The 27982-nt window shown below is 53.0% G+C and overlaps 10 protein-coding genes across 10 annotated transcripts; 5 read left to right on the top strand and 5 right to left on the bottom strand.

The window, feature by feature from the left end:
- Nucleotides 1–75: 75 nt before the first annotated feature.
- KVR01_009564 (Arf family guanine nucleotide exchange factor SEC7) lies at nt 76–6510 on the bottom strand. Its single transcript, XM_044785094.1, has 2 exons — nt 4634–6510; nt 76–4580 (listed from the first exon to the last, which is right to left on the bottom strand). The coding sequence occupies exons 1-2, from the start codon at nt 5948–5950 to the stop codon at nt 282–284; spliced, it is 5616 nt and encodes a 1871-aa protein (XP_044642066.1). The 5' UTR covers nt 5951–6510; the 3' UTR covers nt 76–281.
- On the top strand, nt 6507–9079 carry KVR01_009179 (uncharacterized protein). Its single transcript, XM_044789180.1, has 2 exons — nt 6507–7692; nt 7799–9079. The coding sequence occupies exons 1-2, from the start codon at nt 7372–7374 to the stop codon at nt 8858–8860; spliced, it is 1383 nt and encodes a 460-aa protein (XP_044641681.1). The 5' UTR covers nt 6507–7371; the 3' UTR covers nt 8861–9079.
- A 1061-nt stretch (nt 9080–10140) lies between these two features.
- On the bottom strand, nt 10141–11316 carry KVR01_009414 (uncharacterized protein; the record flags this gene model as incomplete). The annotated part of the gene is made up of 1 exon (XM_044789132.1): nt 10141–11316. The coding sequence occupies one exon, from the start codon at nt 11314–11316 to the stop codon at nt 10141–10143; it is 1176 nt and encodes a 391-aa protein (XP_044641916.1).
- A 460-nt stretch (nt 11317–11776) lies between these two features.
- On the top strand, nt 11777–12645 carry KVR01_009595 (DNA-directed RNA polymerase III subunit C31; the record flags this gene model as incomplete). The annotated part of the gene is made up of 2 exons (XM_044787857.1): nt 11777–11893; nt 11950–12645. 2 exons carry the CDS (start codon nt 11777–11779, stop codon nt 12643–12645), a joined length of 813 nt encoding a protein of 270 aa, XP_044642097.1.
- A 307-nt stretch (nt 12646–12952) lies between these two features.
- KVR01_009524 (uncharacterized protein) lies at nt 12953–15070 on the bottom strand (the record flags this gene model as incomplete). Its single annotated transcript, XM_044787946.1, has 4 exons — nt 14807–15070; nt 13872–14492; nt 13045–13801; nt 12953–12991 (listed from the first exon to the last, which is right to left on the bottom strand). Exons 1-4 carry the CDS (start codon nt 14872–14874, stop codon nt 12953–12955), a joined length of 1485 nt encoding a protein of 494 aa, XP_044642026.1. The 5' UTR covers nt 14875–15070.
- A 180-nt stretch (nt 15071–15250) lies between these two features.
- Nucleotides 15251–17108, top strand: KVR01_009122 (cleavage polyadenylation factor subunit FIP1). The gene is made up of 3 exons (XM_044790017.1): nt 15251–15578; nt 15665–15717; nt 15779–17108. The coding sequence occupies exons 1-3, from the start codon at nt 15372–15374 to the stop codon at nt 16563–16565; spliced, it is 1047 nt and encodes a 348-aa protein (XP_044641624.1). The 5' UTR covers nt 15251–15371; the 3' UTR covers nt 16566–17108.
- Nucleotides 17109–17632: 524 nt separating this feature from the next.
- On the bottom strand, nt 17633–20679 carry KVR01_009294 (uncharacterized protein). Its single transcript, XM_044788654.1, has 2 exons — nt 19850–20679; nt 17633–19748 (listed from the first exon to the last, which is right to left on the bottom strand). The coding sequence occupies exons 1-2, from the start codon at nt 20299–20301 to the stop codon at nt 18989–18991; spliced, it is 1212 nt and encodes a 403-aa protein (XP_044641796.1). The 5' UTR covers nt 20302–20679; the 3' UTR covers nt 17633–18988.
- Nucleotides 20680–21315: 636 nt separating this feature from the next.
- KVR01_009224 (uncharacterized protein) lies at nt 21316–22850 on the top strand. The gene is made up of 3 exons (XM_044788192.1): nt 21316–21588; nt 21686–22444; nt 22540–22850. Exons 1-2 carry the CDS (start codon nt 21397–21399, stop codon nt 21968–21970), a joined length of 477 nt encoding a protein of 158 aa, XP_044641726.1. The 5' UTR covers nt 21316–21396; the 3' UTR covers nt 21971–22444; nt 22540–22850.
- On the bottom strand, nt 21316–24189 carry KVR01_009126 (uncharacterized protein). Its single transcript, XM_044783459.1, has 4 exons — nt 23390–24189; nt 22733–23338; nt 22268–22638; nt 21316–22189 (listed from the first exon to the last, which is right to left on the bottom strand). Exons 1-4 carry the CDS (start codon nt 23947–23949, stop codon nt 21996–21998), a joined length of 1731 nt encoding a protein of 576 aa, XP_044641628.1. The 5' UTR covers nt 23950–24189; the 3' UTR covers nt 21316–21995.
- Nucleotides 24175–25903, top strand: KVR01_009470 (uncharacterized protein; the record flags this gene model as incomplete). The annotated part of the gene is made up of 3 exons (XM_044788412.1): nt 24175–24416; nt 24483–24781; nt 24861–25903. Exons 1-3 carry the CDS (start codon nt 24193–24195, stop codon nt 25901–25903), a joined length of 1566 nt encoding a protein of 521 aa, XP_044641972.1. The 5' UTR covers nt 24175–24192.
- Between the last annotated feature and the right edge of the window lie 2079 nt (nt 25904–27982).

The raw sequence follows: 27982 nt of genomic DNA, 5'->3' as shown, positions 1-27982 counted from the left end.
CTGCCCAGTGACTACCTAGGTACCTACTTAAGTAGGTACCTACCTAGGTACGTATCCAGTTATGAAAGACTTGGGTCCTGGTGGAAAGTGTTGTTGATAGGCACCTACCTAGGTGCCCAACGCCTCTGCAACTGTCTTGAAGGGACCGCGATATCCCTGTATTTCCCAGACCTTTTCTGTACCATTATAAACACAAGAAGGGTAATATCTAGTCCAACGTTGCCCTGTTCATGCCTCGTCTCGCTCCCGCGCGCCTTCACAGCACGTACTGCCTATTGCCCTCACCCTCTGCCAAACATCCTGGCGCTCGCATCAACACCCTCCCGGTCCACAAGCGCGCTTGTCGCATCGCTCCTAGTGGACACCACACTGGCCCTCCTCATATCTTCGTCACCAGTAACCGCGTTGACCATCCCTTTAATCCCCAGTTCGACCTCTCCCACCCGCCTCAACACACCGAGGATAGCACCCCTCAACTCACCCGTCATTTCCTTGCTTGCCATGAGCTCGACCACCAGCCCGTAGAAGGACTGGACGTGGCTCTTGAAAGATTGCTCTGGGAATGCCGCGTACCCCTCCAACACGTCCACCACGACAGGCCTCCAGGCCACAATATTGCGGTGCTGGCTCTCCTCCTCGAGCGTGACGTAGCTGCGGATTATACTCTTGCACAGGGGCACCAGCGCGTTTTCCACGTCGGCTTTGGATTCGCTCCTACGCGGGTCCGTATCGCCGAACATTCGGAACAGAATGGCGACATACGTCGCCGCAGAGCCAGACTCTTGCTTCAGCAGGTTGGGTGGCTGCTTCATGAAACCTTCCCTCCAGAGACGCATCCGCAGCTCCTTGTCGTTGTTGAATCGCTGCGCAAACAGGAAAGATTTCTTGAGCACGGCCATAAGTCGCAGTAGCTCGTTGGATGGGATCTGCGCATAGACGTTGTCATTGCTGAAAAGCTCGTTGACGGTCTCGATCATGAGGAGTTGTAAGACGCAGCGGCTGATAATGCGGTTGAAAAACCGGCGCCGCGCAGCCGAGATCTGAGGTGGGGGCATCTGAAGGTTGCTCGAGGGCTTGAACTCTTCGAGCGGCTTCGCTGTTGTCGGCGTTCTCTGAGGGTCTTCCTCTGGAACAGTGCTAGCTGCTGTCGAAGGGCGGTCGTCCTCTGAATGACCATTTGTCTCCGTGCCATTGATCTTGAGAGATTTGGAATCATCGTCTGTCCCTTCCACGCCTGGGCTCAGCGGCTCACCAAAATCCACGCCATTCGACGCCGGTGCCAGCGAGGCCGTACTGTTGATGGTCGTAGCCGAGAAAAGCTGGTAAGCAGTGGTCCGCTCGAAGAGCTCACAGAACGCGCCGACTATCTTTGACCAGTGCTCCACTGTGAATTTTCTGACGTTCTGCAGGATAAGCTGCTGCAGGCAGTTGCTCCCTATCCTTGCAATGGTATCATTCTCCTGACAGATGCAGAGCGCGAGAAGCTCCAGGAAACGGTCGAGCATGTACTCGAGGGCCTCGAAATAGTGTGTGAAGAGCGTGATCATGTGGCGAAGAGCCTGGATCATGGTTGTAGAGAGCCATACTGACAGCTCCTCGTGGTTCAGAGCATTGCTCATTTCCGGCTTGGACCGCAGGACGATGAAGATTGGATAGAGTTGTTGACGCCACAAGATATCCCAGAACTCTGGGGGAAAGCCCCCGCCATATCTAAGTAGGGCCTCGAAGAAGTAGTTCAGAGCGTTTGAGCGGACCTCGAGGTCTTCTCCTGTCATGAGGACGTCGTGAAAGGCAAACAGGACCGGGAACCAGAAACCTTCTTCGACCGACGTCCGAGTCTGTTGCCCTGGCGACTTGAGATTGATGTCTGCCATGCTCGACTGAGCAGCACCGAGGTCGGATTTCCGGGATAGCGGGCACTCCGGCGTCTTGAGCATCTGCGGGATGACTGACTTAAGTGTCTCCATTGCCTGCAGGCTCTTCTTCTGGTATTTCATGTTCTTTGAGAACTCTGTAAGACAGACGATAAGATCTGTGAACGCGCCTTGGTTGATCACAACACCAAAACGTGTCTTGTACACCTTGAGAACGTTTTCGTATGCCATATTGACAATTGTCTCGTTCGGGTCCCGAGCTGCGACGGTGAATATTCCGAACATGGTCCTCCAACCAGACCGGATGTTCTCGCCCCTCGCCTGGATCATCTGAATCAGACAGCTGAGGACCAGCTCCTTCACCCTGAGGTTACTCGAGTTTGACATGACGTGCTCGAAAGGCTTCAGGAAGTCTTTTTGGAATTTGAAACCAGGGAGTTCGTCAATCTCCATGAACCTCATCGACAGTTGCCGCAAAGAGTCGATGGAGAAGATGACAACGGTCTCATTGATATGGCACCCGGCCTTGTTGAAATGCTCGCCAAGGACGTCCCATATGTGAGTCCACTCAAACCTCACACGTGTCATGTTGTAGTAACTGATCTCCACGATCTTCTGCAAGCTGTACATGCGAGGCCTGTCATGTGCGCCAGAGACCTTGATTTCGTCCCAGCTCACTTCAGTCAGGGCCCGCGCGAAATGAACGATCGCATCGCCGTCGAGGTTCGCGGTATTAGTAAAGATTCGGTCTACCGTTTTGATTATCTCATCAGACCTGGCCTCCAGAGCGAGCACTGTCGAGAATCCTTGTGGGCCTGTGTTGTTGCGGGGACGGTGTTTCCTCGACGAAGTAGACCGGCGCGAATCGGTTGTGTTCTCTCGCTGTAGCGGCACGAAACGTGCTTTGGAAACGTCCGGCACTGAGCTCTCGTCGACACCGCCAGTTATGAGCTGCAGACGGTCCAGCTGGCTGATACACATGAGAATGTCTTTCCAGGACTCCTTGAGGTAATTCCCCTCGGTCTGTCCGAGGTCCAGTAGCACCTTGAGCGCCTCGACATTCTTCGCCAGGACCTCCTGCGGGTTATTGAGGTTCGCCGTGTTCTTCAAGACCGAAATAAAAGCCTCACGCGGCGTGGCCCACTCAAAAAAGCAGGCGATCTTTGCGGCAAGCTTCATGCCTTCAAGGCAGAGCTTAACCACTTCAAGATTGTGGGCATTCTGCATTTGATTCGACAGGGCCGAGAAGTACGACATCCACGTGACATCAAACATGGGCCCGACGTGCTTGAACGACGTTGCTGGAATGAATTTGACTCCAGCATTGGCGGCATTCCTCCGCTGATTTCGGAAAAGGTCTTTGAAAAGCTGCTCTGACCTGAGAGCAATCTCCTCGGACTGCTGCACGTATGCTTCTCTCCGCAGGTCCCGGCCGACGTTTGAGAATACCGAACCAAGGCCAAGGCCAAGGCCACTGGTCTGGGGGGCAATGACCCCAGCCGCAGCAGCGGCCTCTCTCTCGCTCTTCAATACGATCTCGTTGCTGGCAATCTCGTCGTAGATGCTGGTGAGATACTCGGGGGGCAGGTCAGCATTGTCGTTGATTCCTCTGTTGTTCTTGATGAAATCTTCTTTGGTCATGCGCCTGGCGATCTTGCTGCTGTGTAGATCGGTGTTCAGCATGATGACAGAGTATGCGAGGACATATGCTGTGTCGGAGCTGGCAAACGCGTTGGGGTTGCCTGCGAGATATCGCGACGCGAACTGCAACATGAAACGGTCGATCTTCTGAGCCTCGCCGGGCAGCCGGAAAGACTGCAGGAATTGCCGAAGGGCATCAACAAAGCGCCGTTTGTGAAAGTCCATCGAGTCGACGAATGCGTGCATGACTTCAATATTCTTAGCCTCGCCCTCTCCAAGGAACTCGCCGATCTGTGCCTTGTCCAACCTCTCCTCGGTCAGAAGGAAACGCGCTATGTCCTGGGGGCTGTCGCTGGGTATGAAGCTTCCCTCGAGCAGCATCTTGATTCCTCTTTTGGGCTTGAAATTGAAAGCCCGAATGGCTCTGTCGAGTGCAGTCTTGCGCGCTTTCTCCCTCTCGAGCTGTTCGGGGTCGTCCTCTATAGTGGGTGTCGACGGCATGACGGGGGTCTCCATCCTCGACATGCCGTCGGCGATAGAAGGGTCGATCGACTCCCTCACACCATCAAGAGACTGCCTTTTCTCGGCGTCGGACGACTCGCTAGTTCCATTTGACTGGTCTGGTTGTGACCAGTTGACCATAGACCGTAGTGATTCGACAAGAGCGTCGAGAGCAGCACGCTTCATCAGATACTCCTTTGGGATCCCATTCTCGGGCTCTTCGGGCGGGACGATATTTGCGACCGACAGCGAGGGTGGGAGCATGCCCCTCATCTGCCAGTCGCCCGGGTTGCTCTTGGCAACCTTCTCCTCGTACTGCTGCTCGTGCTCGGGCTTCACTATCACATTGGTGGTGGAGTACTTGGCCAGGTCTTCCACAATTGTTTGGAAGATGTTGTTCATCTGGCTGTCACAGTCGTAGTTCAAGTAGGACTCCACCAGGGCGCGGGGGTCGCCACAGAACCTCTGGAGGATTGTGATAACTTGCAGCTTTTGCGTGGGTGACGCGTTTTTCCTGGACAGCAGCGCGAGGTAGATTTCGTTGAGGAACACCTCTATTTCTTTCTGCCCGAGGCGTCAGAACTCGACTAGAAAAACACACCTGACGGGCGACTGACCTTGAAGGGGGCTCGCATGAACTTCAGCATCAGCCAGAAGATGTCGCAGCAGACCTCGAACACCCGGTCGACGGAGCTGGCACCGTTGCGGGAGATACTAAGACACAGGTAGAATTTTATCGCTTGCAGGAAACTCGTGGGCTCGTTACTTTTGGTGCTCGTGATGGTACATAAGGGCGAGGTGAAGACGGAGATGTGGTTGTTGAGGAGGGTGTGTATGAGGTGGAGGGAGATCAACTTGGACCGCATGGGCTGGCCGCGCAAGTCATAAAGCATCTCGGGCGGTAGGTTCTTGGTGGATAGGTTGCAGAAGGAGCGGAAGACAAGGTAGGCATCTCTGACGTAAATCTCGTCCTCGGTGTCCAGAGATTCCTGGGCATCGTCCTGGTCACGGTCGGTGGCGGTCGTCTCGGCATTGCTCTGTTCCGACACGGACCTGGAAGCCTTCCTCGGCCCTTTCAGCTTGGTCACCATGGTGGGCCCATCGCCCATGTTGGAATCGTCGAAGCTCTTGCGGTGCTCCAGGTCCCTCAGGGTGAGCTTGGGGCCGTCATCGGCCGTCTTGTCGGCCGTGGGGGGCTCTGCAGTGGCGGCTTCGGGGGGGTCGCTGTCATCGGCGTTGGCCTCGCCACCGTCCACCGAGTCCCTGCGGTCAAAGGTCGCACTGCTCTCGCCATTCTTGAGTTTTGCCAGGTTCACCCGGGCCTCCTTCATGTGCAACCGCGTCTTGACCCTCTCAAAGACGGTGCCGACCATCTGCGCCAGGGTGCCCTGGGCTATCTGCTGGTTGCTGGTGTTCCTGGACAGGAGAAAGACGTTGTACACCTGGCGCACAGCCTTGAGCAGACCGGCGCCATGGACCACGATCTTATCGTTGAGGACGGCAGCGAGCAGGGACTTGATGATCTGCAGCTGGACCTCGGCGGGCGTGGCCTCGCCCTGGAAGCAATCGCATATTGTGTCGATGGCCCGCTCGATGAGCGGGGCTTGTGGCTGGGCAGGGGTGGGTGCAGGGGCAGCAGCATCATCATCCGGGGCTGGTGGTGGCTCGGCGGGCGGCTCGGAGGTGAGGGAGAAGTAGGAGGATGAGATGAGCTTGCCGATGCAGTCGAGGGCGGTGGTTGTGAGCTGGACGTTGCCGGAGCGCGAGGCGAGCTGGAGGGGCGCGAAGATGATCTCGGGGTCTGGCAGGTGGGGGTCTGCCTCCTTGAGGGCTGCCTGGGCCTTCTCGACGCCGTCGGTCAGGGGCTTGTTGCGGGTGCCAGCATGTTTCTGGATGGCATCCAGAGAGGACACGACAAAGCGGATGGAGCTCATGGTCGCCGTCGCCGTGCCGGGGGGGGATCAGGAGGCATCCGCGTTGGGTAGTCCTGTCGAGGTGGAATGCGATCGTTAGGGTTTGGGGGGGGGGAGGGTAAGGGCGCTGGCTTGATGGGCCGTCTGGCAGCAGTTGATCGTGGATGTCGCTCCCTGGACTGCGCCGAGGGCAAGAGGGGGGACGAGGGAGAAGGAAAGAGGAAGTAGGTCGGCTGGTTTTCCTTGTGATCAAAAGGAATGGATGGACAAGGCGGGTCTAGTAGACAGGCTCGGTGCTGGAGCTGGTGCAGAGGTGCTCCATGGGGGAGGGGGAGGGGGAGGGGGGACGGGCCGGTGTGGAAGTCGGGGCCAGAGTCGAGGTCGAGGTCGAGGTTGAGGTTGATGTCAGTGTCGGCGACTGCGTGCGTGTCTTTACTGTGTGTGGTCTGCCGGGTACGCCTTGGACTACGGCTGGGCTTGACGTGCAGGCAGGCACTCAGCCCAGGTGCTCAGTGTCGCAGCTGGGCAGCCTGGGCAGCTGGGGCCCGCGGCCGAGAAAGGGACCAGGTTGCAGCTTCCAAGCAGGGGCCGTGCGTAATGGGTGTTCTTCACTTGTTCTTGGAGGCATTCAAATCACGGGTGTATCCGTACTGTGTGTGCACCATCTTATCATCTCGCCTCTATTCTCGCCCTTGGTTTTGTTGTCCGGACAGTCAGGGTGAGCGCAGGAAACCCGGCCGCTTGTGCTTACTTGCCTTGCACCTTGCACCCAGGCCAGGTATATCGCGCATCAACAAGACGTATCTACACACCAGCAATCGATAACATTTTGAAGCCCGCCCGCTGGTTCCAGATGTCCCTTGGCTTTTTGTCGGGTCATGCTATGCCCAATGCGGAATGGTGCTCTTGGCCCTGGCCAGCCCGCGCTCAACGCCTGCGGTACGGGGGTACATCGGCCCACTGTGCGGTGCGATGGCGCACCCGTGGCAGGGGGCCGGAGCTCCCAATCCTGGTCCGCAGCCCCCCAGCCTGGCAGCCAGCTCTGTCCGCCCCAACGAGAAACGGGGAGCGAGAAAAGAAAAAAGATCGCACGCCGAAAACTCCCTAACATCGGGACCTCTCCTCCATCACCACCGACCCTTGTGCAAGGCGACGCCCGCGCTCACTCACTCACCCACCCACCCACCTCCCTCTCCTCCGTCGTCTTTTGCATCTGCTCGACTCCCCTTCCTGGGCCTCCCTCCTCTTGAGCAGATTGAGCAGAGCAGTCCATCATCTAATTGTTGCCGCCCTGCCGCCCTGCCAAAGGACCACAATTCCCCCCCGGTCCCCTCGTCAGTCTGGTCTGGTGTGACTTGCTCTCAGCGCACGCCCGGACTTCCCACCTCTGTTCGATCCCCGAGACTCATTTTTCCCGCAACCACAACCCACACCAGCCCAACATGCTCGGCCCAATACTTCGAAGGCAAGTCCTTCACTCGCGAACAGCCCTCCGACAAGCCCTGCCCACCACCTCCAGCCTGGCAAGATGGTACGCCTCCTACCCGCCTCACACCGTCGTCAAGATGCCCGCCCTCTCGCCAACCATGACCGCCGGCAACATTGGCGCCTGGCAGAAGAAGCCCGGCGACTCCATTGCCCCTGGCGATGTGCTGGTCGAGATCGAGACCGACAAGGCCCAGATGGACTTTGAGTTCCAGGAGGAGGGCGTGCTGGCCAAGGTCCTCAAGGAACAGGGCGAGAAGGATGTCGCCGTCGGTAACGTACGTTGTTGTTGTCTCGCGCCGCGATAAGACCCACCCGCCCGCTGCAGCACTCCTCCCCCCTCCCCTCTCTCCCTCCCTCTTGCTGACTCTTGTCTTGCTCCAGCCAATCGCCATCCTGGTCGAGGAGGGTGCCGACATCTCTGCCTTCGAGGGCTTCTCCATCGCCGACGCCGGCGGTGACGCCGCCGCCCCGGCCGAGAACAACAAGGATGAGCCAAAGAAGGACCAGTCCTCCGCCCCCGCCCCCGCTCCCGAGCCTGCGCCGGAGCCCGAGGACACCACCTCCTCGGGCCGGCTCGAGACTGCCCTGCAGCGGGAGCCCAACGCCGTCCCCGCCGCCAAGCGACTGGCCATCGAGCAGGGCATCAAGCTGTCCTCGGTCAAGGGAACCGGGCCCGGCGGCAAGATCACCGAGGAGGATGTCAAGAAGGCATCCGCCGCCCCTGCCGCTGGAGCTGCCGCTTCTGGTGCCGCATACGAGGACATCCCTCTCAGCGGCATGCGCAAGACGATTGCCAACCGTCTGCAGCAGTCCGTCCGCGAGAACCCCCACTTCTTCGTCTCCTCGTCCATCTCCGTCAGCAAGCTTATGAAGCTCCGCCAGGCCCTGAACAGCTCGGCCGAGGGCAAGTACAAGCTCAGCGTCAACGACTTCCTCATCAAGGCCATCGCCGCCGCCGCCAAGAAGGTCCCCGCTGCCAACTCGTCCTGGCAAAACGACACCATCCGTCAGTACAACACTGTCGATGTCTCCGTCGCTGTCGCAACCCCCACTGGCCTCATCACGCCCATCGTCAGGGCTGCCGAGGGCAAGGGCCTCGAGGCCATTTCCGCCTCGGTCAAGGACCTCGCCAAGCGTGCGCGCGACAACAAGCTGAAGCCCGAGGAGTACCAGGGTGGCTCCATCTCCATCTCCAACATGGGCATGAACCCCGCCGTCGACAGCTTCACCGCGATTATCAACCCTCCTCAGTCTACGATACTGGCCATTGGCGCCCCCAAGAAGGTCGCCGTCCCGTCCGAGAACGAGGGCGGTGTTGCGTGGGACGACCAGATCACAATCACCGGTAGCTTTGACCACAAGGTTGTGGACGGCGCGGTCGGCGCTGAGTTCATGAAGGAGCTGAAGAAGGTTATCGAGAACCCCCTTGAGCTTCTGCTGTGAGAAAGGTGAGGGTAGACGGCGTCGCTGCTGGCGATGCGAAGGGCAGCTGTTGGGGGGTCATTTCCGTCTTGGAGTAGACACACGCTGAGCAATCCCAGGGTGTATGTACTAATACCAATTCAGTTCCTCGCGGGCGTACATGTTCGATCCAAATGAGCCACCAACAAAGAACCACCCAAGTAGCTAGTGTAAAAACTTGATGCTAATTGTTTCATTGTATTGAGGGGCACCCAAAAGGCCAGTCAGTACATGCATGTCGCCCAGTGGGCTTTTCTCTCACTTGCACACATGGCCCACCTTGGGGCAACTGATTTCGGGCCTCTCTGATCAACACCCGATCGGCACGAGTAGAGTGCCGTTACAGAGCCGACACGGACGTCCAGATCTATCCCTCCTTTGACCGGTCCGCTCGGTATGCCTCGCCTTCGTGACCCTCACGCGGTACCTTCGGGGACTGCAGCATCCCTCCCTCGCCACATCAACGTAGCTGATTACAATCTAGCCTGGAGCGGAGTGCTCCCATGATATAGCTTCGGGCCGGCTTTTGGATGAAATTCCTGGCCAAAGTGTTTTGACTACTACCAAACACTGGAGGGCTTGCAGCCCTCCGCATCTCGTCAGCCCAAAGTGTGTGAACCCTTCGCTCCAATGGCATATGAACATGCGTGGTCCCCACAGCTGCAACAATATTGCCTCCAGCTGCCCGCGTTCAGCAGAGAGCAGAATGATGTCCGACTTCAACGCGCCCGGTCAACTCGCCCCAACTTCGCCCAGCCTGAGTTGCTCTCCCTCTCCCTCCCTCGCTCTCTCTCGCGCGCGCGTGAATGTTCTTGTGAAATGATGCTATACCTCAGCCAGGGCCCCTGACGTTTTGCAGCTTGAGTCCCGAAATCCAGTCTCAGTACTGTACAACGGCATCTAGCCTGTCTCGGCTTGAGGCGTAGAAACTTGCCGAGGCAGCATCTGGTGTGCGTTTAACCGCATTCCCTGAATGTGTGAATGCAGCACATTCTCCAAGAACTAATGACTTCCTACCCGCTACCCTCGTAAAGAGGCTGGAATCATGTCATATGATGGCATTCAAAGGGTGCTTGCTGGTTCATACAGATTGGGGCACTTGGTATGCAAGTCATGGACCAATCTGGCCAGAAGCAAAGGAAGACGTAGTGCGGCAATGGCTCATAAATCCCGAAGACGGATCTTCCCTCTGTAATGTGCAAGGAGAGAGGAAATCACCCTCGAACCAGACTTGACCAAGAGTCGTCGCCCAGGCAGCTCTTCTAGTCGCCATTCAGCATTCCCTCTATCCTCAAAGCCCGCCTGGGCGCGACCTCCCTCAGCCAAGCCTGCATCGCGTCCGCCTCTCCCATCGGGGTCCATACCAGGTTCTCCGGCATGCCCCAAAGCGCATCAAACAGCTGCGTATCATCGGCGTCCCGCACCAGCGCACGCAGCGCATCCACGCTCAGCTTGGCGGTGTCAGCAACCCTCAGAGCGCCTACGAGCTTCTGCATGCAGTCGATCCAGGTGAGGTGCATCAGCTCGTCGCCGCGACGGTCCACCATGAACAGCACAGCAAAGACGAGCAGGGAAACGGTTGGGCCGCTGGGTGGCAGTTGCGTGGTTGACCTGTTGAGGCTGGCAAAGTCCAGAACCGCCAGGCGCGGGAGCAGGCGCAGAAAGCGGTCCTGTGCGAAAGAGCGCTGGGCTATGAGGGTGTGATCCGTGCTCGAGGACGGGAAGGCGGTGTCCATCTTGTGCAAAAGCTGCCAGCATAGTGCCTCGTCGCCAAACAGCCGGCGCCATATCGCACCGTGGCCCTGGGCAGCCCGGCGAACAAGGCGTATGTCGTATGCCTGTTTCTGGTCATCCGTGAAGACAGGCTGTGCCAGGGGAGAGTCGATATCCAGGAGATCACCGAGGATCCTAACGCCCTGGTGACCGACGCTTACAGCAGGAGACGAGAGCCACCGGTCGAGGAAGGCCTCCAGGAGACCCGGGGCGGAGGCGAGGATGGATGCGTCAGAAGGGGAGCGGGAGGCCTTCTCCAGGATGGCAAAGGCGAGCTCGTTGATGTAGGGTTCCGGGGAGGCGAGGGCAGTGATGAGGTATTCTGGCTGGCAGAGCTCAAGGGCCTGGGGGAAGGGCAGTGGCCGGAGGAGCTTGATCGTGAGCGTGATGAGCGGCGGCGGGTAGCCTTTCCAGTCTGTCGACGGCTCTTCTGCGGCGGCGGCGCATCTCTTGATGATGGCGGCGACTTTTGGGAGGAGGCGAGCCGTCAGCTCTGGATATTCGACCGGGCCAAGTTGGTAGTTTATGCGGTCGAAGAGCGAGGCGTTGAAATGGGCCGAGGGGTCGTCTTGGTGCTGCAGCTCGTCGAGATGAGAGTCGAGCTCGTCCAGCTGCGAGGCCAGGGGCAACTGGTTCCCCGGGGAGTCTGCCATGTCTGCTGCCATGTTTGCTGCCAATGTTCCCCAAGCGAGGGGAGAAGAGAGGTAGAATGCAGCCTGGTTCGAGATGAACCATTCACCATAGAGAGTTATGGGCATGGGTGCCTGGGTACCTGGGTACCTCCGTACCTCCGTACATCCTTGAGTACTCGAGTACCAGCTCCAAGCTGCGGGATCCCTGCAGCATGATCGGCAGTAGCTCCCTCTTATCGATAGACTAGCCTGGCGGCCCGCTGAAATTTGGCAGCTTTCAGCAACAATTTCCAGGCTGCGTGCGGCTCGGTCTGTGACTTGTAAAGTTGACGCCGGCAGCCCACGGTTTCTTACTTTCTCACGGGAACACGTCAATTGCCACCGTCTCTCTCGCGGCCCCTTCAGACTGGTCCTTTCATCGCACCCCCGAGCCCCGAGCCCCGAGCCCCGAGCACGCCAGCACTCACTGATACCAGCAAACCCCACTGTCGCCATGTCCCGAGGCGGGGGTAGGGGAGGTCGCGGCGGCCGACGAGGCGGCGGTCCCAATCTCCCCTGGCAAGAAGATCCCTCACTCAGGGTCGACGGCAGACCAGCCGAGGCGTTTCCCGTGCGTACATGTGTGGCACTTGCTGTCGCCCCCGAGACTGACCCCGTGCGCTGCAGCCGTATGATGTCCCCATCCCGGCACCCCTCATCTCCCGCGAAAAGTCCCAGGTCAGATCATACCTCCTCTTCCGCGAGCAAGTCCACGACGGGCCCTTCTACACAGCAACGCGCTCGCGGGACCCATCGGCCTCCGCGCGCGCCTACGGCCAGGAGCAGGTGAACCAGCGCTACGGCCTCAAGAGCAAGGCCACCCTGGACCCCTTCACTGCCGTCGAGATGCCCTCCTCCCGCATGCGGAGGCCCGAGAGGGCCTTGCCCGATTTCAGCGAGCGCCCATTCAACAAGTCGCTCTTCCCACCCGAGCTGCATGCCACCCTCGACGGCGACGACGAGCCCGCCACCGCCGCAGGCAGGAAGTCGAGCAAGAAGAAGAAGGTCATGACTCTGTCAAAGGTCACGAGCCTGCGGACCGCCGAGGAGATCTTCAACATGCCCTCCGAGCCCGCCCCCGCCGCAGATGGCTCCGGCCCCGCTGACCACCAGAAGGCACTCGAGGCACTGGACCAGCTGGGCGACGGCGGAGGCGACGGCGACGACGATATCGACCTTGGGCTGGATGACGAGGACGGGTACGAGGAGCTAGACGACGCCTACGAAGACGATGATGGAGGTGACTACGATGCCGAGGGTTACTTTGACAATGGCGATGACGATGACATGGACGATGGTGGCGGGGATGAAGGAGAGTACTAGAAGTGCATACCAGCGCGACGCCGTCGAATTAATTGATACCCAACCGAGTTCAGCCAGGTTTAGCTTCACAGCCCCATACGTAAAAACCCGAGATCCACCGACAAGCTGGGAGCCCATGGCAGGCTGCCCGGCACTGTGCCTTGGCGGTGATGGGTCCGGAAGCCATGATGGGTGATAGGTGACTGCCGTTTGTTGACAGCCCGGGGTATTCCTTTTCGCGCCCTATCACTCTAATGCCACTGGCCGACCCGACCAGCCTCGGTGCAAGCACAGACTCCGGATACCAAACCAGACGTCGCAGCCCGCCTCAGACGTGGCTCAGTGTACCCCATTCGGCCCCCTTCCCCTGAAATCGCTTAGCTGCAGCTCCGTGACCCCCTCCCTGCCGGCACCAACCACACTCGCAACCTGCAGGATGCTCTCTTCAAAGTCCCTCAGCACCGCATAAAGCTCCATCTGCTTCTCCTCGGCCGACCCAGCACCAAGGCCACCACCGCCATTCTGCAGCCGACTCGCCTGGTCCATGACGCTCTGCTGTACGCCGCCGAGGTGCATCTCGATCTCGCGGACGTTCTTCTGGAAGCGCTTGATCTGTTCATCCATCTCGTCGACCTGCTTGGAGAAGTAGCCGACCAGATCAGACGCCGTCTTGTCGTCATCGTCGCCTCCCTTGCCGTCGCCGCCCGAGCCGCCCCTGTTGGAGCTCCCGAAAAAGCCCGGGGCGTTGTTGACGTGGTACTGGCTTGGGAGCATCAGGTTGTCGACCGCCGAGAAGCTCAGCTTTGCCTCCTCCGCGTCCGACTTGACCAGGTCGCGCATCTGCTTGATGGCGTGCAGGTCTGCACCCAGCGCCAAGTCAACGGCGGCGTATTTCCTACCGACGAAGCGTACATCGCCCGGGATGGCAGAGAGTTGCTCGCCGTGTGCGGGCATGAAAGCGTCGAGCTGGTCCTTCTGGGACATGCAGCTCTGGATGAACCTATCGATGTCGGCTATCCCTTTTTGGATGTCTTCATGCAGGTCGTTGAATCGCGTGGTGGACTTCATGTTGGAAAGATCGATGCGCACGCCCGGGACGACCTGTGGGTTCATGGTCGCACCCAGGGTAGGGTTCGACTGCTGCGGGTGGTTTGTGGGTTTGTTGAGGCCGCCACCGCTGTCAAACGGATTAGCTAGAACCAACGCAGGGCGGGATGGATGCAATGGACTGCACGGAGAGAACGCACAAGAGGCCGCCAGATGTGGCCTGAGCTGGCTGGGTAGCAGCCTGGCCGCCAAAGAGGCCACCGGGCTGTGCTGGCTTTTGTCCAAACAAACTCGACGTCCCACTGTTGGTGTTTCCGGCGCCACCGCCAAATAAAGAGGCTGCGGCATTCTGGGTATTGCCGAACAGCCCCCCGCCTGCCGCTGGGGTGGACTGGGTCGCAGCAGCGTTGAACAATCCCCCGCCACCTCCTTGTGACGGCTGAGCTGTGGATGTGGCGGTTGAGCCGAAGAGGCCGCCGCCCGTCTGTTGGGGTTGAGAAGTTGCCATGCCGCCAAACAGGCCTCCTCCTCCTCCTCCTCCACCCGTGGCTGCTGTTGCAGTGTTGGAGCCAAACAGGCTGGGCTGTGACGATGCCGCCATGCTTGCTCCGAACAGACCGCCGCCTCCGCCGCCGGGGGGCTGCTGCTGCTGCTGCTGCTGCTGCTGCTGTTGGTTGAGGTTGCCACCGAAGAGGGAGGGCGTCTGGGCTTGAGGCTGGGAGGTTATGGTGTTGCCGCCAAAAAGGCTGTTTGTTTGCGTGGATGGTTGTGCACTGGCCGGGATGGATCCGGCAGGTGGAGGCTGACTCGAAGTGCTTCCGCTGGGGACCAAGGACTAATCAGCAAAATTCCATCTTGAAAGGGACCCACGTCTTGTCTCGGCCGGGGTGGGGAGGGGCGGAAAGGCACAGTAACGGAAGAGACAAAGACGGGGCACATACATGACAGGCTGTGTGTGTACTCGGTGCGTGTAAAAGGCCAATATAATAACAGACGTGTGAAGAAGTGCCGCAGTACGGGCAGCACGGGCAGCACGGGCAGCACGGGCAGCATATACATGCAAGGGAGAGAGACACAGACAGGGCAGCGAGAGACATGGAAAGATGGAGAATCGACAGAGGGAGGGGGTACCCACAACAGGTTGGCTGCTCCGGTATTGATGCTCAGACCAGCTGGTCCACTGGCGGACCTGGCAAAGGCCATCTTGGACTCTCTGGCCCTCCTCAGAGGCCTTGCCTGCTTGCCCTAAGGTGCCTTTGCAGATAACGGTATGGCAGGGTGTGGTGGATCCCAAGATCGAGCTGCTGGGGTTAACACGATGCGATGCGGTCGTTCTTACGGCAGTCCCTCCAGCATCCCATCTGACTTCTGAGGCTCCAGAACGGCACGTCGCGCCCGCTCCCATGTTGATTTTTGGGGGTTGCAGCCCGTCTGCGCGACAGCCTGCCTGCCAAGGGAACCAGCCCCCTGCAGCAGCTAGCTCCCAGCTCCCCTGCAGCCCTGCATCTACTACACATGTAAAGATACCTAGGTACCCAGGTACCTGGACAGGTACGGGCCCATGCTTCTTTGACCTCATACCAGCCCAGCACTTGCACCTGCCTACTACCCTTCCGTCGCCCTGCCAAAAAGCTCGCACCGTTACTTGACATTGCGGCAAGGAAAACCGTCCATCACCAGCTGCAACCACAGCCACAAACATGGACATTGACGATAACGATGACGATTTTTATGCACCTGAGGAGCCTGCAGCCCCTGCAGCCCCCGCAACCCAGCCAGATGGCGCCGCGACAGCAGCCAGCGCCGTCGCGGAGCCCCAGCCCAAGTCTGACCCGGACGAGGACCTCGAGGAGGGCGAAGAGGAAGACGAGGGTGGCGCCATGGACGAGGACGACTCGTCTGATGATGTGAGCGAACAACAAGCCCCGGCAACACACACACACACACCCCTTGCAATGCTGTGCCATGTTGCTGATACCGCCCCTCCCAACAGAGCATGGTGATCATCACAGAAAGGAAGGACGGAACCTCCGCGGGGCCACCATCGTCAGTACCACCCCCTTCCATGGCCGTCCGCCTCGGTGCTCTATCTTACCTCACCTACCAGACAATCCCGATACAGCAATATCAAGGATATTCCTCAGCGCTCAATATCCAACGACACCACAACGAAAGCCCCTCCAAAAAAGCCAGATTCCCCTACCGCGCGCAAACAACCCAGCGGCGCCGATCTTCCCGCTGTCAGGACCTCGACCCTTGACATCAATGCCATTCCCAACCACAAGCCCACTGGCAAGCCCCTCACACAGGTCAACATCGACGAGGACCTGGCCGAGCACGACAAGCCGTGGCGGAGACCCGGCACCGATCTGTCCGATTATTTCAACTACGGGTTCGATGAGTTCACCTGGGCCCTGTACGCCTCCAAGCAAGGGGCCATGAGGCAGGAGTTCAATTCCGACACCATCGCCGCCAACAACAAGAAGATGATGGAGGACATGCAGAACATGATGATGATGGGCATGCCGGGCATGCCGGGCATGATGCCTGGCGCCGCAGGAGGTGGTCAGGGCGCTTCAGGCCAGGGCGGGCCTCCTGGCGGCATGCCGGGCATGGAGGGGATGCCGCCCGAGATGCAGCAGATGATGCAGCAGATGATGGCTGGTGGCGGCATGGATCCCAGCCAGATGGACCCCTCTGCCATGGGCGCCATGTTTGCCGGTATGCAAAACGCCGGCGGTCAACAGGGCCAAGGTGGTCAGCCACAGAGCTTTGGTGGGGGCAATTTTGGTGCCAACCAAGGCCAAGGCTTTGGTTATGATCAAGGAGGTATGGGCGGCGGTGGCAACCGGGGGGGCTTCAATCGCGGTCGTGGAGGTCGGCAGCGGTACTAGAGGCGTGGTCCCACGTCCTGAGCGGCGACTGGGGCCGGCGCGATGCTGAGCTTGAACGTCGGCCCCCCGGCCCCCGCGTGATTCTCGGATGTTGAAAGATTAAGGGGGGAATTCAACAACGCAGGCACACTGGACTTTTGTTGGATCTGCCTAAGCCCAGGCAGGTATGCTGACCGTCACGATAAGCCATAGCCTGGCCGGCTGGTGCGCGCTGGCCGATTTTGATGCAGTAAAAGGAAACATATACCCTGGGGCGGGATCGTGGCCTGGTCGCCATAGACGGGCCCGTTGGAATGAATTGAATCAACGGAAGTGCCTGCGAGGTAGCTATACGGGGAAGTTGAATCCTAATGAGTTACAAAACGAAAGGCGTAGTTCCAAAGCCGCCGCCCCATCCCTCCCTTGAGAGATCCTTTTCCCCATACAAATGCAAGGTCAGTGGCTTCGGGCAGTACATAGTGATTGCCCTTTTTTCCATTATTGTCTGTGTAAAACTCTATTCCCTTGGGTGAAAGGCCAATCTTTGGCTCAGTTGCATTGTCATCCAAGTGTCTATTTTTTGGGGGGAGGGGCTATGACATTGGTAGTGCTCGGACTGATTGATCATTTTGGCATTGCAAAAGACTCAACGACATACACATATACTTATTACCATTTTCAACCCGCCTGAGTCAATCTCACTGGGGACGAGAGGTTGTATCTAGAGGAATGGCCAATCGATTCTTAGCATAACTGGTGCTATCAATGATATGAGTCTCTCACCCTTGCTCGAGGGTGCTGGATTTTAAGGGGGCAGGACTTCGTTGCCTGAAACGGCTAGACTGTAGTGAACAGGAGCACTGAATGGGCAGGTGGAGGATAAGTGTGCTCCTGGGGAACGGGCTCAGGCCGTTCAAAGTTTCCCATCATGATGCTGGCAGCCCGACGAGGGGCGTCGACCTGGCCATTGACTCCAACTTCTACCGCCAAAAATTGTCTGAACTGAGTTGTGCGAACAGGCACCACTTGCCATGAAACAACTGGCAGGGAAAGCTTAGCCGAGCGCTTTCGTTCGTTTCAAGACCAGCTTCGACATTAGGCGGACCTGAGACATGCGAGGTGACCCTTGAAAGCTGATCGAAACTCTCACCTTGCGTGCATGATGACATCTGGCAATTCGTGCCGAGACTGTACCGAAACTTGGACTGCTGCTTGGTGCGAGTATACCTGATCAATTGTCTCCTCACATTTTTGTGAGATGCTCCTGCTAGATTCGCGAGAAGCTCTGGGCGGCGTTGTTCAGATACTGAGGCGTCAAAAACCGCCGACATCAACCAGTTGACTGGTGCATACTTTACGTGCTGCGAGCCAGCAGACAGTTTCGTTTCTTGGATCCACCCACGTCGCTCTTTTGACACTTATCATCGTGCAAAACCCCTGGTCAAGTCGTCACGCCGATACCGAGCATCCGGGAGCGTCTCCACGAGCCAAGATGGAAGATCCAAGTCTGCCAAGAGCAGCAATCGTCATTTGCCTCGGACTCAGCCCGGTCTCCCAAGACAGAACGATGAAGAGCCTTGCGATTTGTTCCGGAGTCCTTGACTATCTACGGGACGTGCAAGGGCGTGGGTGTATAATGACTGTCAACTTCTCCGGCCGGCGACTCCTGCAGTCGAACAGCCCGAAGCTCGCGGAGCAGTGTATCCGCGAGGACTGCGAGGACTGGTGCGACGTCCTCGACGCGGCCTCGAGGCTGGTCAAGCGCAACGCCGCAGAATGCGCAGAGCTAGAGGTGCTGCTTATAGGAACTGACGAGGTCCCGTGCAGAGGCGACCCGGCCTCCATATGCCAGGCTTGCAAGGCCAATGGCATCCGGATCAATTCGATTCTGACTGACTCGACGCAACCAACCGCCTCGCCCCAGCAGGGCAGCGGCCGGAGAACTGAGCGCTTCGAGATCGTGTCCGTGGCAGATCCCTTTGCGGACCCAAAGGAGGACGCACTGTCTGCGGGACAACGCAACAGAGGCTGGGATATGACAAGGCTGGCACGAGAGACAGGAGGACTTACGTTGTCGCCGAATACAGAGGGTAAACTCGCACTTCACTTGCTATTCGGCGAGATGTTTCGACGGTGGGGAGAGCCGTACTGGAGAGCCGCCAAATAAGTGCTCTATATTCTGCGGCATGTCTGATAGGATGGCAAATATAGACCGTGGAAAGACAACACGACCTCAGGCAACAGGTATCACAGAATTAATTTTGTTTTGAGCGGGCATATAGAAACCGTGGCAGAAAGAATAACATACGCTTTTCAAGTAGTGAACAAAGACTACCCAGGTAGTCAGTCCCCTCCCCAACTTTGGAACGGCCCGGCGTTTTTACCATCAGCCTTTAATACTATCAACCTGAACCATGTCGTCACACTTGTACTCAACGTCACCATCAGGCTAGCTGGACCTCAATCAGCTTCTCTGGCGCACCTCCACAAGGCCAGATCCGAGATACCCTCAGCCCAACACTCTCAACCAGCTCTCGCCATTGCCTCTCTTGCCTTTCCCATGACGAGTGGATGAGCATCATCAGCATGTCGACACTTGTCGAGAAGGAGTCTGCACCCCGGTCTAGGACCACAATCTCATTGATCAAGATCCGGCTATGATCTGGAATGAGAGCGGGTTTCAAGTTATTCAAGATTACTCTGCACTGTTCATCTGGCCAGTCATGTAGGACCATCTTCAAGTAATACGCCTTGGCGCCCTTGATAGGCTGAGGAGTGAAGAAGTCATGGCACATCAGCTCAACCGGGGCGAGTGCCTGTGTGTCGAGTGGCTGGATCTGGCCTGGCAGGTCTTGCAGGATTAGTCGTCCCGGCTGCGTAGGGTGTGCTTGGTGAAATCCTAGAATGTCGTGGCCCGCATTGCCGCCGACATCAACCATCAGCACACTTTGAGGGTCCAAGTCGGCTGGGAAGATTTCGCTGAGAGGGACCGTGTTGTACCACCTCTGATGGGACGACTTGAATTTCATGTGATTGGCAAAGGCGCGCTGTCGGTCTTGTTGGGTTTGCAACCAGGTAAAGTATGGCAAATCGATACCTGTGCCGAACTTCCAGGCCGTATTGTCCTTATCGCTTGGATTTTTATAGTTCGTCTTCCTCATGAACTCTACCACCTTTGAACACGCAGATGTCCATCCATCATATCTATGCCGTCAGTCAGCCGCCAGCTGTAGCGGACGATGAGGTTATGGAGGAGAGTGGGCTACCTCCGGTTTCAAATGTTCTGGGAGGGGTTTTATACGTACACATCGGTGAAGGCGCCAGTATTCACTTCATCTGCAAACGCTCGGGTCCATCTGTTGGGTATGTATTCGTGCGAACCGATCTCCTCGACCAGTGGTGGAGACGAAGAGGCCACTCGTTTCAACAGTCTTTGAACCAGGGCAGGATCAGCTCCAGTCATCTCCGCGAGCTGACACGCCTGCTTAGGAATCGTGGCCCCGCTTTCTAGCATCAACTTGAAGACGTCGAGGTCGATCAAGATTCGCAAGGCTGCAGATACAGTTGGCTCGTCCCAACTCATTCGAGCGACCAAATGGCCAGGTGTTTCTAGTGCGCTCACTAGCTTGCGGGCTGAGCTGAGAAGTGCCTGCCTTTGGGGTTGATCATCGACAAGTGAGAGATTGTGAATGCTCTCCTGAAGAGCTTCTATCTCCTGGAAGATATCCTGGGCGCTTGTACCTTCCAAGTAAGACATTGCGTTCAAAGCTGGACAAAGATCGAGGAAGTACTGGACCGTTACAGCCTAGGAACGTGTCAACGGCCAGGACTGGTGAATGTGATGAAGAATTGAATGAGTTCAGGGAACTACACCTGTGTCCGTGGTTTATAGCCCAATACATCAGATCTACAGCTGCGTCATTAATCACTGTTCTAGTACGAAAAAAGAGTTTCTTCGATCCCCTGCCCAGGGAGATACGTGCAGTTCAGTTGACGATGAGCGAATTGGTGTCACCGCGGCATATGCCAAGCTGCGGATTGCTCAGATCGGACTTCTCTGAAGTAACAAACAGGGTTGATGGCTGAACAGTGTACCAATCACAAGGTGCAGCCTGCATGTGACTGACTAGAAAAGATGTCAATTCTTACGTGAGACCCAGTTCGATGGTGATACGCAGTGTTTATGAACAGGGCGGGGTTAGGAAGCCACTACAATATTCAGGCACTGAGCCACTGGACGTACTAAACTGCTCTATGTTAGTAGCACTGCTGCCAATTTAAAACGGGGTTCCTTAATTATCACTTTAGTTATTTTATATTAGAAGTAAAGAGTTTATTAAGTTATCTTTAAACTATAGATAAACTTATACTTTAGTGGTTAGTTATATTAACTATATTAACTTAGAAGAAATACATTCTTTATTATTACTTTATAATTTATAAATAAATTTATAAATCTTTTTTTAAATATATATTATATTTTTAAATATTTCTTTAATATAAATAATTTCTTTTAATATTAATAATTATTTTAATAATAATAATAATAAAGTATTATTAAATTTTTATATTATATAAAATATAAGAGATATTAATAAGATATATTATCTTACTCTACTTAAAAAGTGTAAAGAACCATTAAAATAGAAATTTTTATTGTGAAATCGTGAATCTGAATGTGGTTGTCTGTAATAAGTCGTTGTCGGCCAACTTGTAGTGACGTCACGGGCAGAGCGTAACAACAAACGGCTGGCAGCTCTTGGTCTCGCATACTGGGACAGCTTCTGACACCCAAACATCAGTCTCAAAGCACCATCCCTTCGACCTACATCTCGCCCAACGCTCTCCGACCATGTCCTTCCCAACAGGCCTCGTGGCTCTCATCATTGCCCTCATCAGTGCTTACGCCATGTCCGTGTCAGTCTTGTCCATGGCCAACATGAAGAAATACGAGTCCAAGGCAGAGAAGTTGGCCGAGTGGAACAACGCAGCCCGGGAACGTCTGTGGGATACGCGCTATACCATAGGAACTGGTTTTCTCTCCGTAAGCAACCGCCACGTCCTGGGTTTGTAGATACAGTGAACAAGTTTCGAACTGCCTGACACAGCTGATAATCAATTGATGACGTGCTCACTTCTAGTGCCTCGTGTCCCTGATCACAGCAGTGATGTACCTCCTCCTCGCACCAGACGGCTCCAGCGTCCTCGCCGCTCCGTGGTGGACCATGTGGCCAGCCGCCCTCGCAGTGGGCCTCCGCTTCGGTGCCAGCCGCTACATGCACAACTTTTGGGCCACCAAGGCCAAGGTACCGCTGGTGGACCAGTACAATGCTGCGATCTCCCAGAGCATGCATGTCATCGGTTTCTTGGATCTTCTTGCGGCCGGCTGGGCTGCGGTGGCGGTGCTGAAGGCCGTGGCGCTGTGACGGCCGGAACTGCTCGGAGGCCTCTTCAAGGGTCATACGGGCCTCGCGCACGTCTCCCAGAGAGCAACTCGGCCTCACCATCCTCTTTAACCAGATAGATATCTTCATGCCGCACCCCAAAGCGGTTCTCCAGATAGATGCCTGGCTCGTTCGTAAATGTCATTCCGGGTGAGAGACGAACGCCCGTGTTCCACTTGTTCAGGTACGGCGACTCGTGAGCTGTCATTTGCAGTGCAATTAGCTTTGGTCTCATCATGATGGAAAGGCGGAGAAAATCAGTGCGTGGGCGCTGCTGACCCTTGATCCCAATCCCATGGCCCAGTCGATGCGTGAAACCATTCCCATATCCAGCGTCCTCAATCACGGTCCGGGCTGCAACGTCAACGCTTGCGGCGGTCGCGTTTGGTTTGAATGCACCCGCTGCAGCCGTCTGTGCCTCGAACACGATCTTCCAAACCCGAAGTTTCTCTGCATGTAGGTCTGGATCCGTGATCCCCTCCTCGCTCCGGCCGCTTGGCAGTCCCATAAGCCCTCGAATATTGTCACTAAGGCGGCCACCCAAAGTGTAGGCTCCTGCAGGCGGGTCTATAAAGAAACTCCTGCAAATGTCGGACGAATATCCAAGATAATGGGCGCCCACGTCAATGACTACCATACTCTCATATGTTCTGTTCAGTGTCAGCGCCAAGGCCCTGACGACATGTACACATCGATGACGAATCATCAATGTTCCCTACCAAGCTATCCAAGTTCGGAACTTACAGTTTGAGCCAACCTGTAACAAAGCCGCCGTGGGGCAGTGCTCCGTGGCCCTCGAAGAGCACGATGTTGAAGAACAGCTGGAAGCCAATCGAGAGCATCGCGTTGTTGAGGATATCCGTGACTTGGTTCTCGGTCAGGCCAGGCACGAGACAGGGCCGCATAGCCCTCACAGCCTCGACCGTTCCCGTGTTTACAGCCCTCAAGAGCTCAACCTCTGCAGCACTCTTTGTCTGCCGGACAAGCTCTACGGCCGGGGTCAGCCCTACGGTATGGAATCCCACGCCACCGAGTCCCCTGACAATGTAGTCGCGGATTTCCTCGTCCATCATCAGCTTGGGCTTGTGGTTCAGGTCGGCGAAGAGCCGCGACTTCAGCAACGTGGCATACGGGTCCCAGTGTTCCTCCCAGATGACAATGTCAAGCTCGGCGTCACGACTGGGGATACCAAGCATCCGCACGCGGCCTTCTTCGAAATGTGGCGACAGGAATGCGGTCTTGGCTCTGATGGTACCATTTTCAGCCTGCTCGGGCAGCACAAGCATGAGAAACGGTCGTTCTTCAGGCTCCCAGGGCTCCCAGTCTGTCTGTGAGATGTTCCCGTAGTATCTGGCCTTGGTCAGTGGCAAGTACCTTTACATGATAATAGGCGACAAATACTGAAAGGTGTAGCCCGGCTCAAGGACGAAGGCATCTATTTCAGATGCTGCCAAGGCCTGGGCAAGACGGTCTCGCCGGCCGACGAACTCATCGATTGTGATGGGCTTGGCCCGATCCAAGAAAGACAGGTCCCTGTGCAGGTTGTCGATGGCGCATCGCTGGGCCTTATCGAAGGTAGATTCTCGCTTGCCCTGGAAGAATGGGAACGGTGATCGAAAGTTAGACAGGCAAGTGAGCCAGGTCGTGACCAGAACGACGGTGCCTGAGGCAAGGATTGCTCGCTTGCATGACCTCAGCCCCGAGGCGGGACGAGCCCGGCGTGGTATGGAGTTTGCGGCGCCCTGCGCCTTCTCCATGGCTTGCATATCGGGTGCCCGAGTCTTGGAATCCCTTGCTCTCAACACCAGCCTTGGTGTGGCTATCACTTCTGCTGTCGAAGGCCTGAGGTTCGAGGATGCTTGGTAAGGATGGTGTGAAGTGTGCAGGTCCTGGTGCCGGCGCGTTGGATCGGCCGCCACACGAGGATAGGTGTGCCGGTAGAGCGGATCCTCCCCCGCCATCCAGGGTTTGAGCACCGGATATCGCTCCCTAGATCTTTTGGATGCCGGCGAACTGCCGGCAAGCCTGTCTGTCGATCATGCCTTTATGTTACATCCTTCATGATAAGACCATATCCGAGTGTCCAAATGCGGCGGTGACCCTTTAAAAGCGGGCGGCCCCATGTCGTGAGATATGCCTGTATTTCTCCTTGCGTCTCTTCCACAGCCAGCCGCCCCTGACAAGATCTTGTCCCCCAAAACTCGATGATGGCTGCTGAAGATATCAGCCATGAGCCCAGGGCTCTCGCAGCATCCGCCGACGGACTTGAGATCCAGAAGTCAAAGATCGATGCAGCTTCAACAACCTTCGAAGCATCTGGTGATGTCGAGATCCAGGGCGCAGACGAGCCAGAGAAGACGTATTACAGCAAGCTCTCGGTCTGGCTCATGGTTCTCTTCTCCGGCTTAGCAATAGGTTCAGATGGCTAGTGAGTCCCTCGAACGCATGGATCCTACAGGCTTGGACGAATCTGACGGCTCATTTACCTGCCCAGCAATGCCGCGGTCATTGGCAACGTGGAGCTTCTCCTGGCCGTGTTGTATCCGGAGGCTCTGACAGATGCCATATATGACCGGCTGAGCAACGCTTTCCTCATCGGAATGATCCTCGGAATGCTGCTATTCGGCGTCGTCGTTGACCAGCTGGGCCGCAAGACAGGGGCCGTGGCAACTACAACCCTTCTGGTTGTCGGCATTGTGCTGTCTGCTGCTGCTAGCGGGGACTCCCCTACAGGGATGTTCTGGATGTTGATTGTCGCGCGCGGTATAGCTGGCGTAGGAGCCGGCGGTGAGTGTGAGTGCCAAGATCCAGTCTGATGTTCACTTACTATATTGGCGTTGAGCATATCGCTGACGCCTCACCGAAATTTCAGACCCCGTCTCCGGCGCAGGCGCTGTCGAAGCAACAGATGAGAGCCACCAATACCGCAAGCACCGTGGTTTCATGTTCGCCATGCTGGCCGATCTCTCCAGCTCGCTGGGTTATGTCTGGGGGGGCCTTGTACCTTTGCTATTGCTCCTGTGCGTCGGCCAGGAGGTTGACAAGTATGACGTCGTCTGGCGAACTTCGTTCGCACTCGGCCTTGTCCCACCGTTGGTCATCTTTTGGTTCCGCTTGAAGATGGCCGTCTCCACCGCTTATCGCAAGTCAGCCCTTCGCAAACAGAGGACACCATATCTCCTTGCCATCAAGAGATACTATCGACCTTTAATCGGTTGCGCGACTACGTGGTTCCTTTATAACTGGATCTCGATACCGTTTGGAATATTCAGCTCCACCATTATATCACGCGCCAACATTGGTGACAAACAGCTCGTCAAGAACTTTGGGTGGGGGACACTGATCAACTGCTTCTATATCCCAGGTCCGTTCCTTGGCGGATATCTTAGCGACAAGATTGGACGTCGTAAGACCATGGCCCTCGGTTTTAGTCTACAGGCGGCTCTCGGATTTATCCTCGGTGGGGCCATATTCCCCATCCAAAACGTCTTCCCACTGTTTATTGTCCTCTATGGTGTCTTTCTGACTTTGGGGGAGGTTGGCCCCGGCAGCACTGTGGTCCTGACGGCCTCGGAGTGCTTTCCCACGTCGATCAGGGGGCAGATGATGGGCTTCATTGCAGCTTGGTCTAAAGCTGGCGCCGCGATAGGCACACAGGTATTTACCGCAATTCTCAATGCATACGCTACCGACCCATCAAAGGGGAACCAAGTGGCTTTTCTTATCGGCTCGGGTTTCGCAGTTCTGGGAGCATTGGTGGCATTCTTTGTGATTCCAGATGTATCTACAAAGCTGGAGGATGATGATAGGGAATGGAAAACCTACCTTTCCCAACACGGGTGGGAGGGAAGCGGCTGGGGCGATAAGGCGACTCAAGATCCAAGCGGTGTGATACTAAACCAAAAAGGTTCATAGCTTTTCTTAATAACTAGAGTCTTAGAAGTATTTAAGTAGTTTATATATTAAGTTAAATAATCTTATTAAACTTAATAAGAAGTTAGATTTACTTTATTAAAATTAAGTATTATAACTTTTTATAAACTTTAAAAAGTAGTAAATTTTACTTAATTTATTAAATTATAAGGGATTATTACTATTATTATAAAGCTTTTTAAAGTTATTTAAACTTTAAAAAATATAATAAACTAAGGATTAAGTATAGAATAAAGTAGTTTAAGTTTAATTATAAAGGTTTATTTTATTAAACTACTTAATTAAATTAATTTAATAAAATTATTTAATAAATTTTATTTATAAATTCTTTAATAAATTTCTTTAATAAATTTCTTTATTAAATAAAAGATTTAAAAATATTTTAATAAAATAATAAGAATTTTATTATTTATTAATATAAGAAATTATTTAATTAAATAATTATAATAATTAATAAAAATAATTAAATATTTTAATAATTTATAAAATTATATTATTATAATTTTATTTAAAATATAATAAAGTTTATTAAATTTATTTAAAGAAAGAAATAATTTTAAAATAATAATATTTAAATTTATAAAAATTAATTATTTATTATTTAATTAATATATTAATAAATAAATAAATCAATATTTATTTATTAAATAATTATATCTATTTATTTAACTTTTTTAACTATTTATTTAATATAAGAATTTATATATAAAGTTTATATAAAATTATATATTTAATTAGAATTCTTTAAATTTTAATACTTTTAATATAAGCCTCTTCTATATACCTTTTAATATAACTTTTAGTATACTTTTAATATATATTTTTAAATCTTTTAATCTATATATATTTAAGTATTAATTAAGTGTTTAAATATTAATTAAATATTAGAAGGTTAGAAGTTAAGAAGGTAAAGGTAAAAATTATATACTTTTTAACCTTTTAACCTTTCTTTTAACTTTCTAACTCTTTAAACGTCTAGTCTTTTAGTATTTAGTTAATATTTAAATATTTAATTAATACTTATTAAAAGGTGTGTAGAAGGGGCTTATATTAAAAGTATTAAAATTAGAGAAGGAAATTATATTATAAGGTTTTTTAATATTAACTTAAAAGGTACTTATAAATATAAAAGAGTTATTTAGAAATATTAATATTAAATAAATAGTTAGTAGAAATTAAGTAAATAAATATAATTATTAAATAAATAAATATTAATTTAAAATATTTATTTAAAAATAAAATAATAATTTAATATAATATTATTTAATTTATTTAATTTATTTAATTTATTTCATTTATTTAATTTATTTCATTTATTTAATTTATTTAATTTATTTAATTTATTTAATTTATTTAATTTATTTAATTTATTTAATTTATTTAATTTATTTAATTTATTTAATTTATTTAATTTATTTAATTTATTTAATTTATTTAATTTATTTAATTTATTTAAATTTTTAAATTATAAAACTTTAAATTAATAATTTTAAAATTAATTATTAATATAATAAATTATTTAATTAAAACTTATAATAATTTATTTAAAATAATTTATTATTTAAATAATTTATAAATATTTATTATTATATTTAAAAGTTAAAAATTTAAAATTTATATATAAATTATTTATATTTTATATTTTTAATATTATTATAATTAAATTTATTATATAGAATTATTTAAAATATTATTTATTATTAAAATATATTTTATATTAATATATTATATTAAATTAAATTATTTTTATTAATATTATTAATTTTAATATAAATTAATTTATTAAAATTTTAAAAATATTATAAATTATAAATTATTTAATTTAATATTAATAAATATTATAAAAATATTAAATTTATTATATAATTTAAATTTTTAAAGTTAAAATATTTAAATTAATTATAATATAATATAATAATTAAATAAAGATTATTTAAAAACTATAATTATAAATTTTAATTTTATTTTAAAAAATAAAATTATATATAATTTAATATTAAAAAAATTATATAAAATAAAACAAAGTTTAAAATAAAAATTATTATTATAAATATATAAAAA

This window comes from Diaporthe batatas (assembly GCF_019321695.1).
Source record: "Diaporthe batatas strain CRI 302-4 chromosome Unknown Contig00011, whole genome shotgun sequence".
Taxonomy (NCBI): Eukaryota; Fungi; Ascomycota; class Sordariomycetes; order Diaporthales; family Diaporthaceae; genus Diaporthe; species Diaporthe batatas.
This window is presented reverse-complemented; position numbering and strand designations above follow the sequence as displayed.

Bases quoted from the DNA above. Each gene is read 5' to 3' on its own strand.
- KVR01_009564 (XM_044785094.1), bottom strand. From the start codon at position 5,950: ATGAGCTCCATCCGCTTTGTCGTGTCCTCTCTGGATGCCATCCAGAAA. The intron at 4,581-4,633 runs GTCAGTCGCCCG...CGCCTCGGGCAG, and splicing joins TCATGCGAGCCCCCTTCAAG to AAAGAAATAGAGGTGTTCCT.
- KVR01_009179 (XM_044789180.1), top strand. From the start codon at position 7,372: ATGCTCGGCCCAATACTTCGAAGGCAAGTCCTTCACTCGCGAACAGCC. The intron at 7,693-7,798 runs GTACGTTGTTGT...GTCTTGCTCCAG, and splicing joins AGGATGTCGCCGTCGGTAAC to CCAATCGCCATCCTGGTCGA.
- KVR01_009122 (XM_044790017.1), top strand. From the start codon at position 15,372: ATGGACATTGACGATAACGATGACGATTTTTATGCACCTGAGGAGCCT. The intron at 15,579-15,664 runs GTGAGCGAACAA...CCCTCCCAACAG, and splicing joins AGGACGACTCGTCTGATGAT to AGCATGGTGATCATCACAGA. The intron at 15,718-15,778 runs GTCAGTACCACC...CTCACCTACCAG, and splicing joins ACCTCCGCGGGGCCACCATC to ACAATCCCGATACAGCAATA.
- KVR01_009126 (XM_044783459.1), bottom strand. From the start codon at position 23,949: ATGGCGGGGGAGGATCCGCTCTACCGGCACACCTATCCTCGTGTGGCG. The intron at 23,339-23,389 runs GTATTTGTCGCC...GACCAAGGCCAG, and splicing joins GAGCCGGGCTACACCTTTCA to ATACTACGGGAACATCTCAC. The intron at 22,190-22,267 runs GTCAGCAGCGCC...TGCAAATGACAG, and splicing joins CCATGGGATTGGGATCAAGG to CTCACGAGTCGCCGTACCTG.
- KVR01_009224 (XM_044788192.1), top strand. From the start codon at position 21,397: ATGTCCTTCCCAACAGGCCTCGTGGCTCTCATCATTGCCCTCATCAGT. The intron at 21,589-21,685 runs GTAAGCAACCGC...GCTCACTTCTAG, and splicing joins TAGGAACTGGTTTTCTCTCC to TGCCTCGTGTCCCTGATCAC.
- KVR01_009294 (XM_044788654.1), bottom strand. From the start codon at position 20,301: ATGTCTTACTTGGAAGGTACAAGCGCCCAGGATATCTTCCAGGAGATA. The intron at 19,749-19,849 runs GTACGTATAAAA...CTGACGGCATAG, and splicing joins ACTGGCGCCTTCACCGATGT to ATATGATGGATGGACATCTG.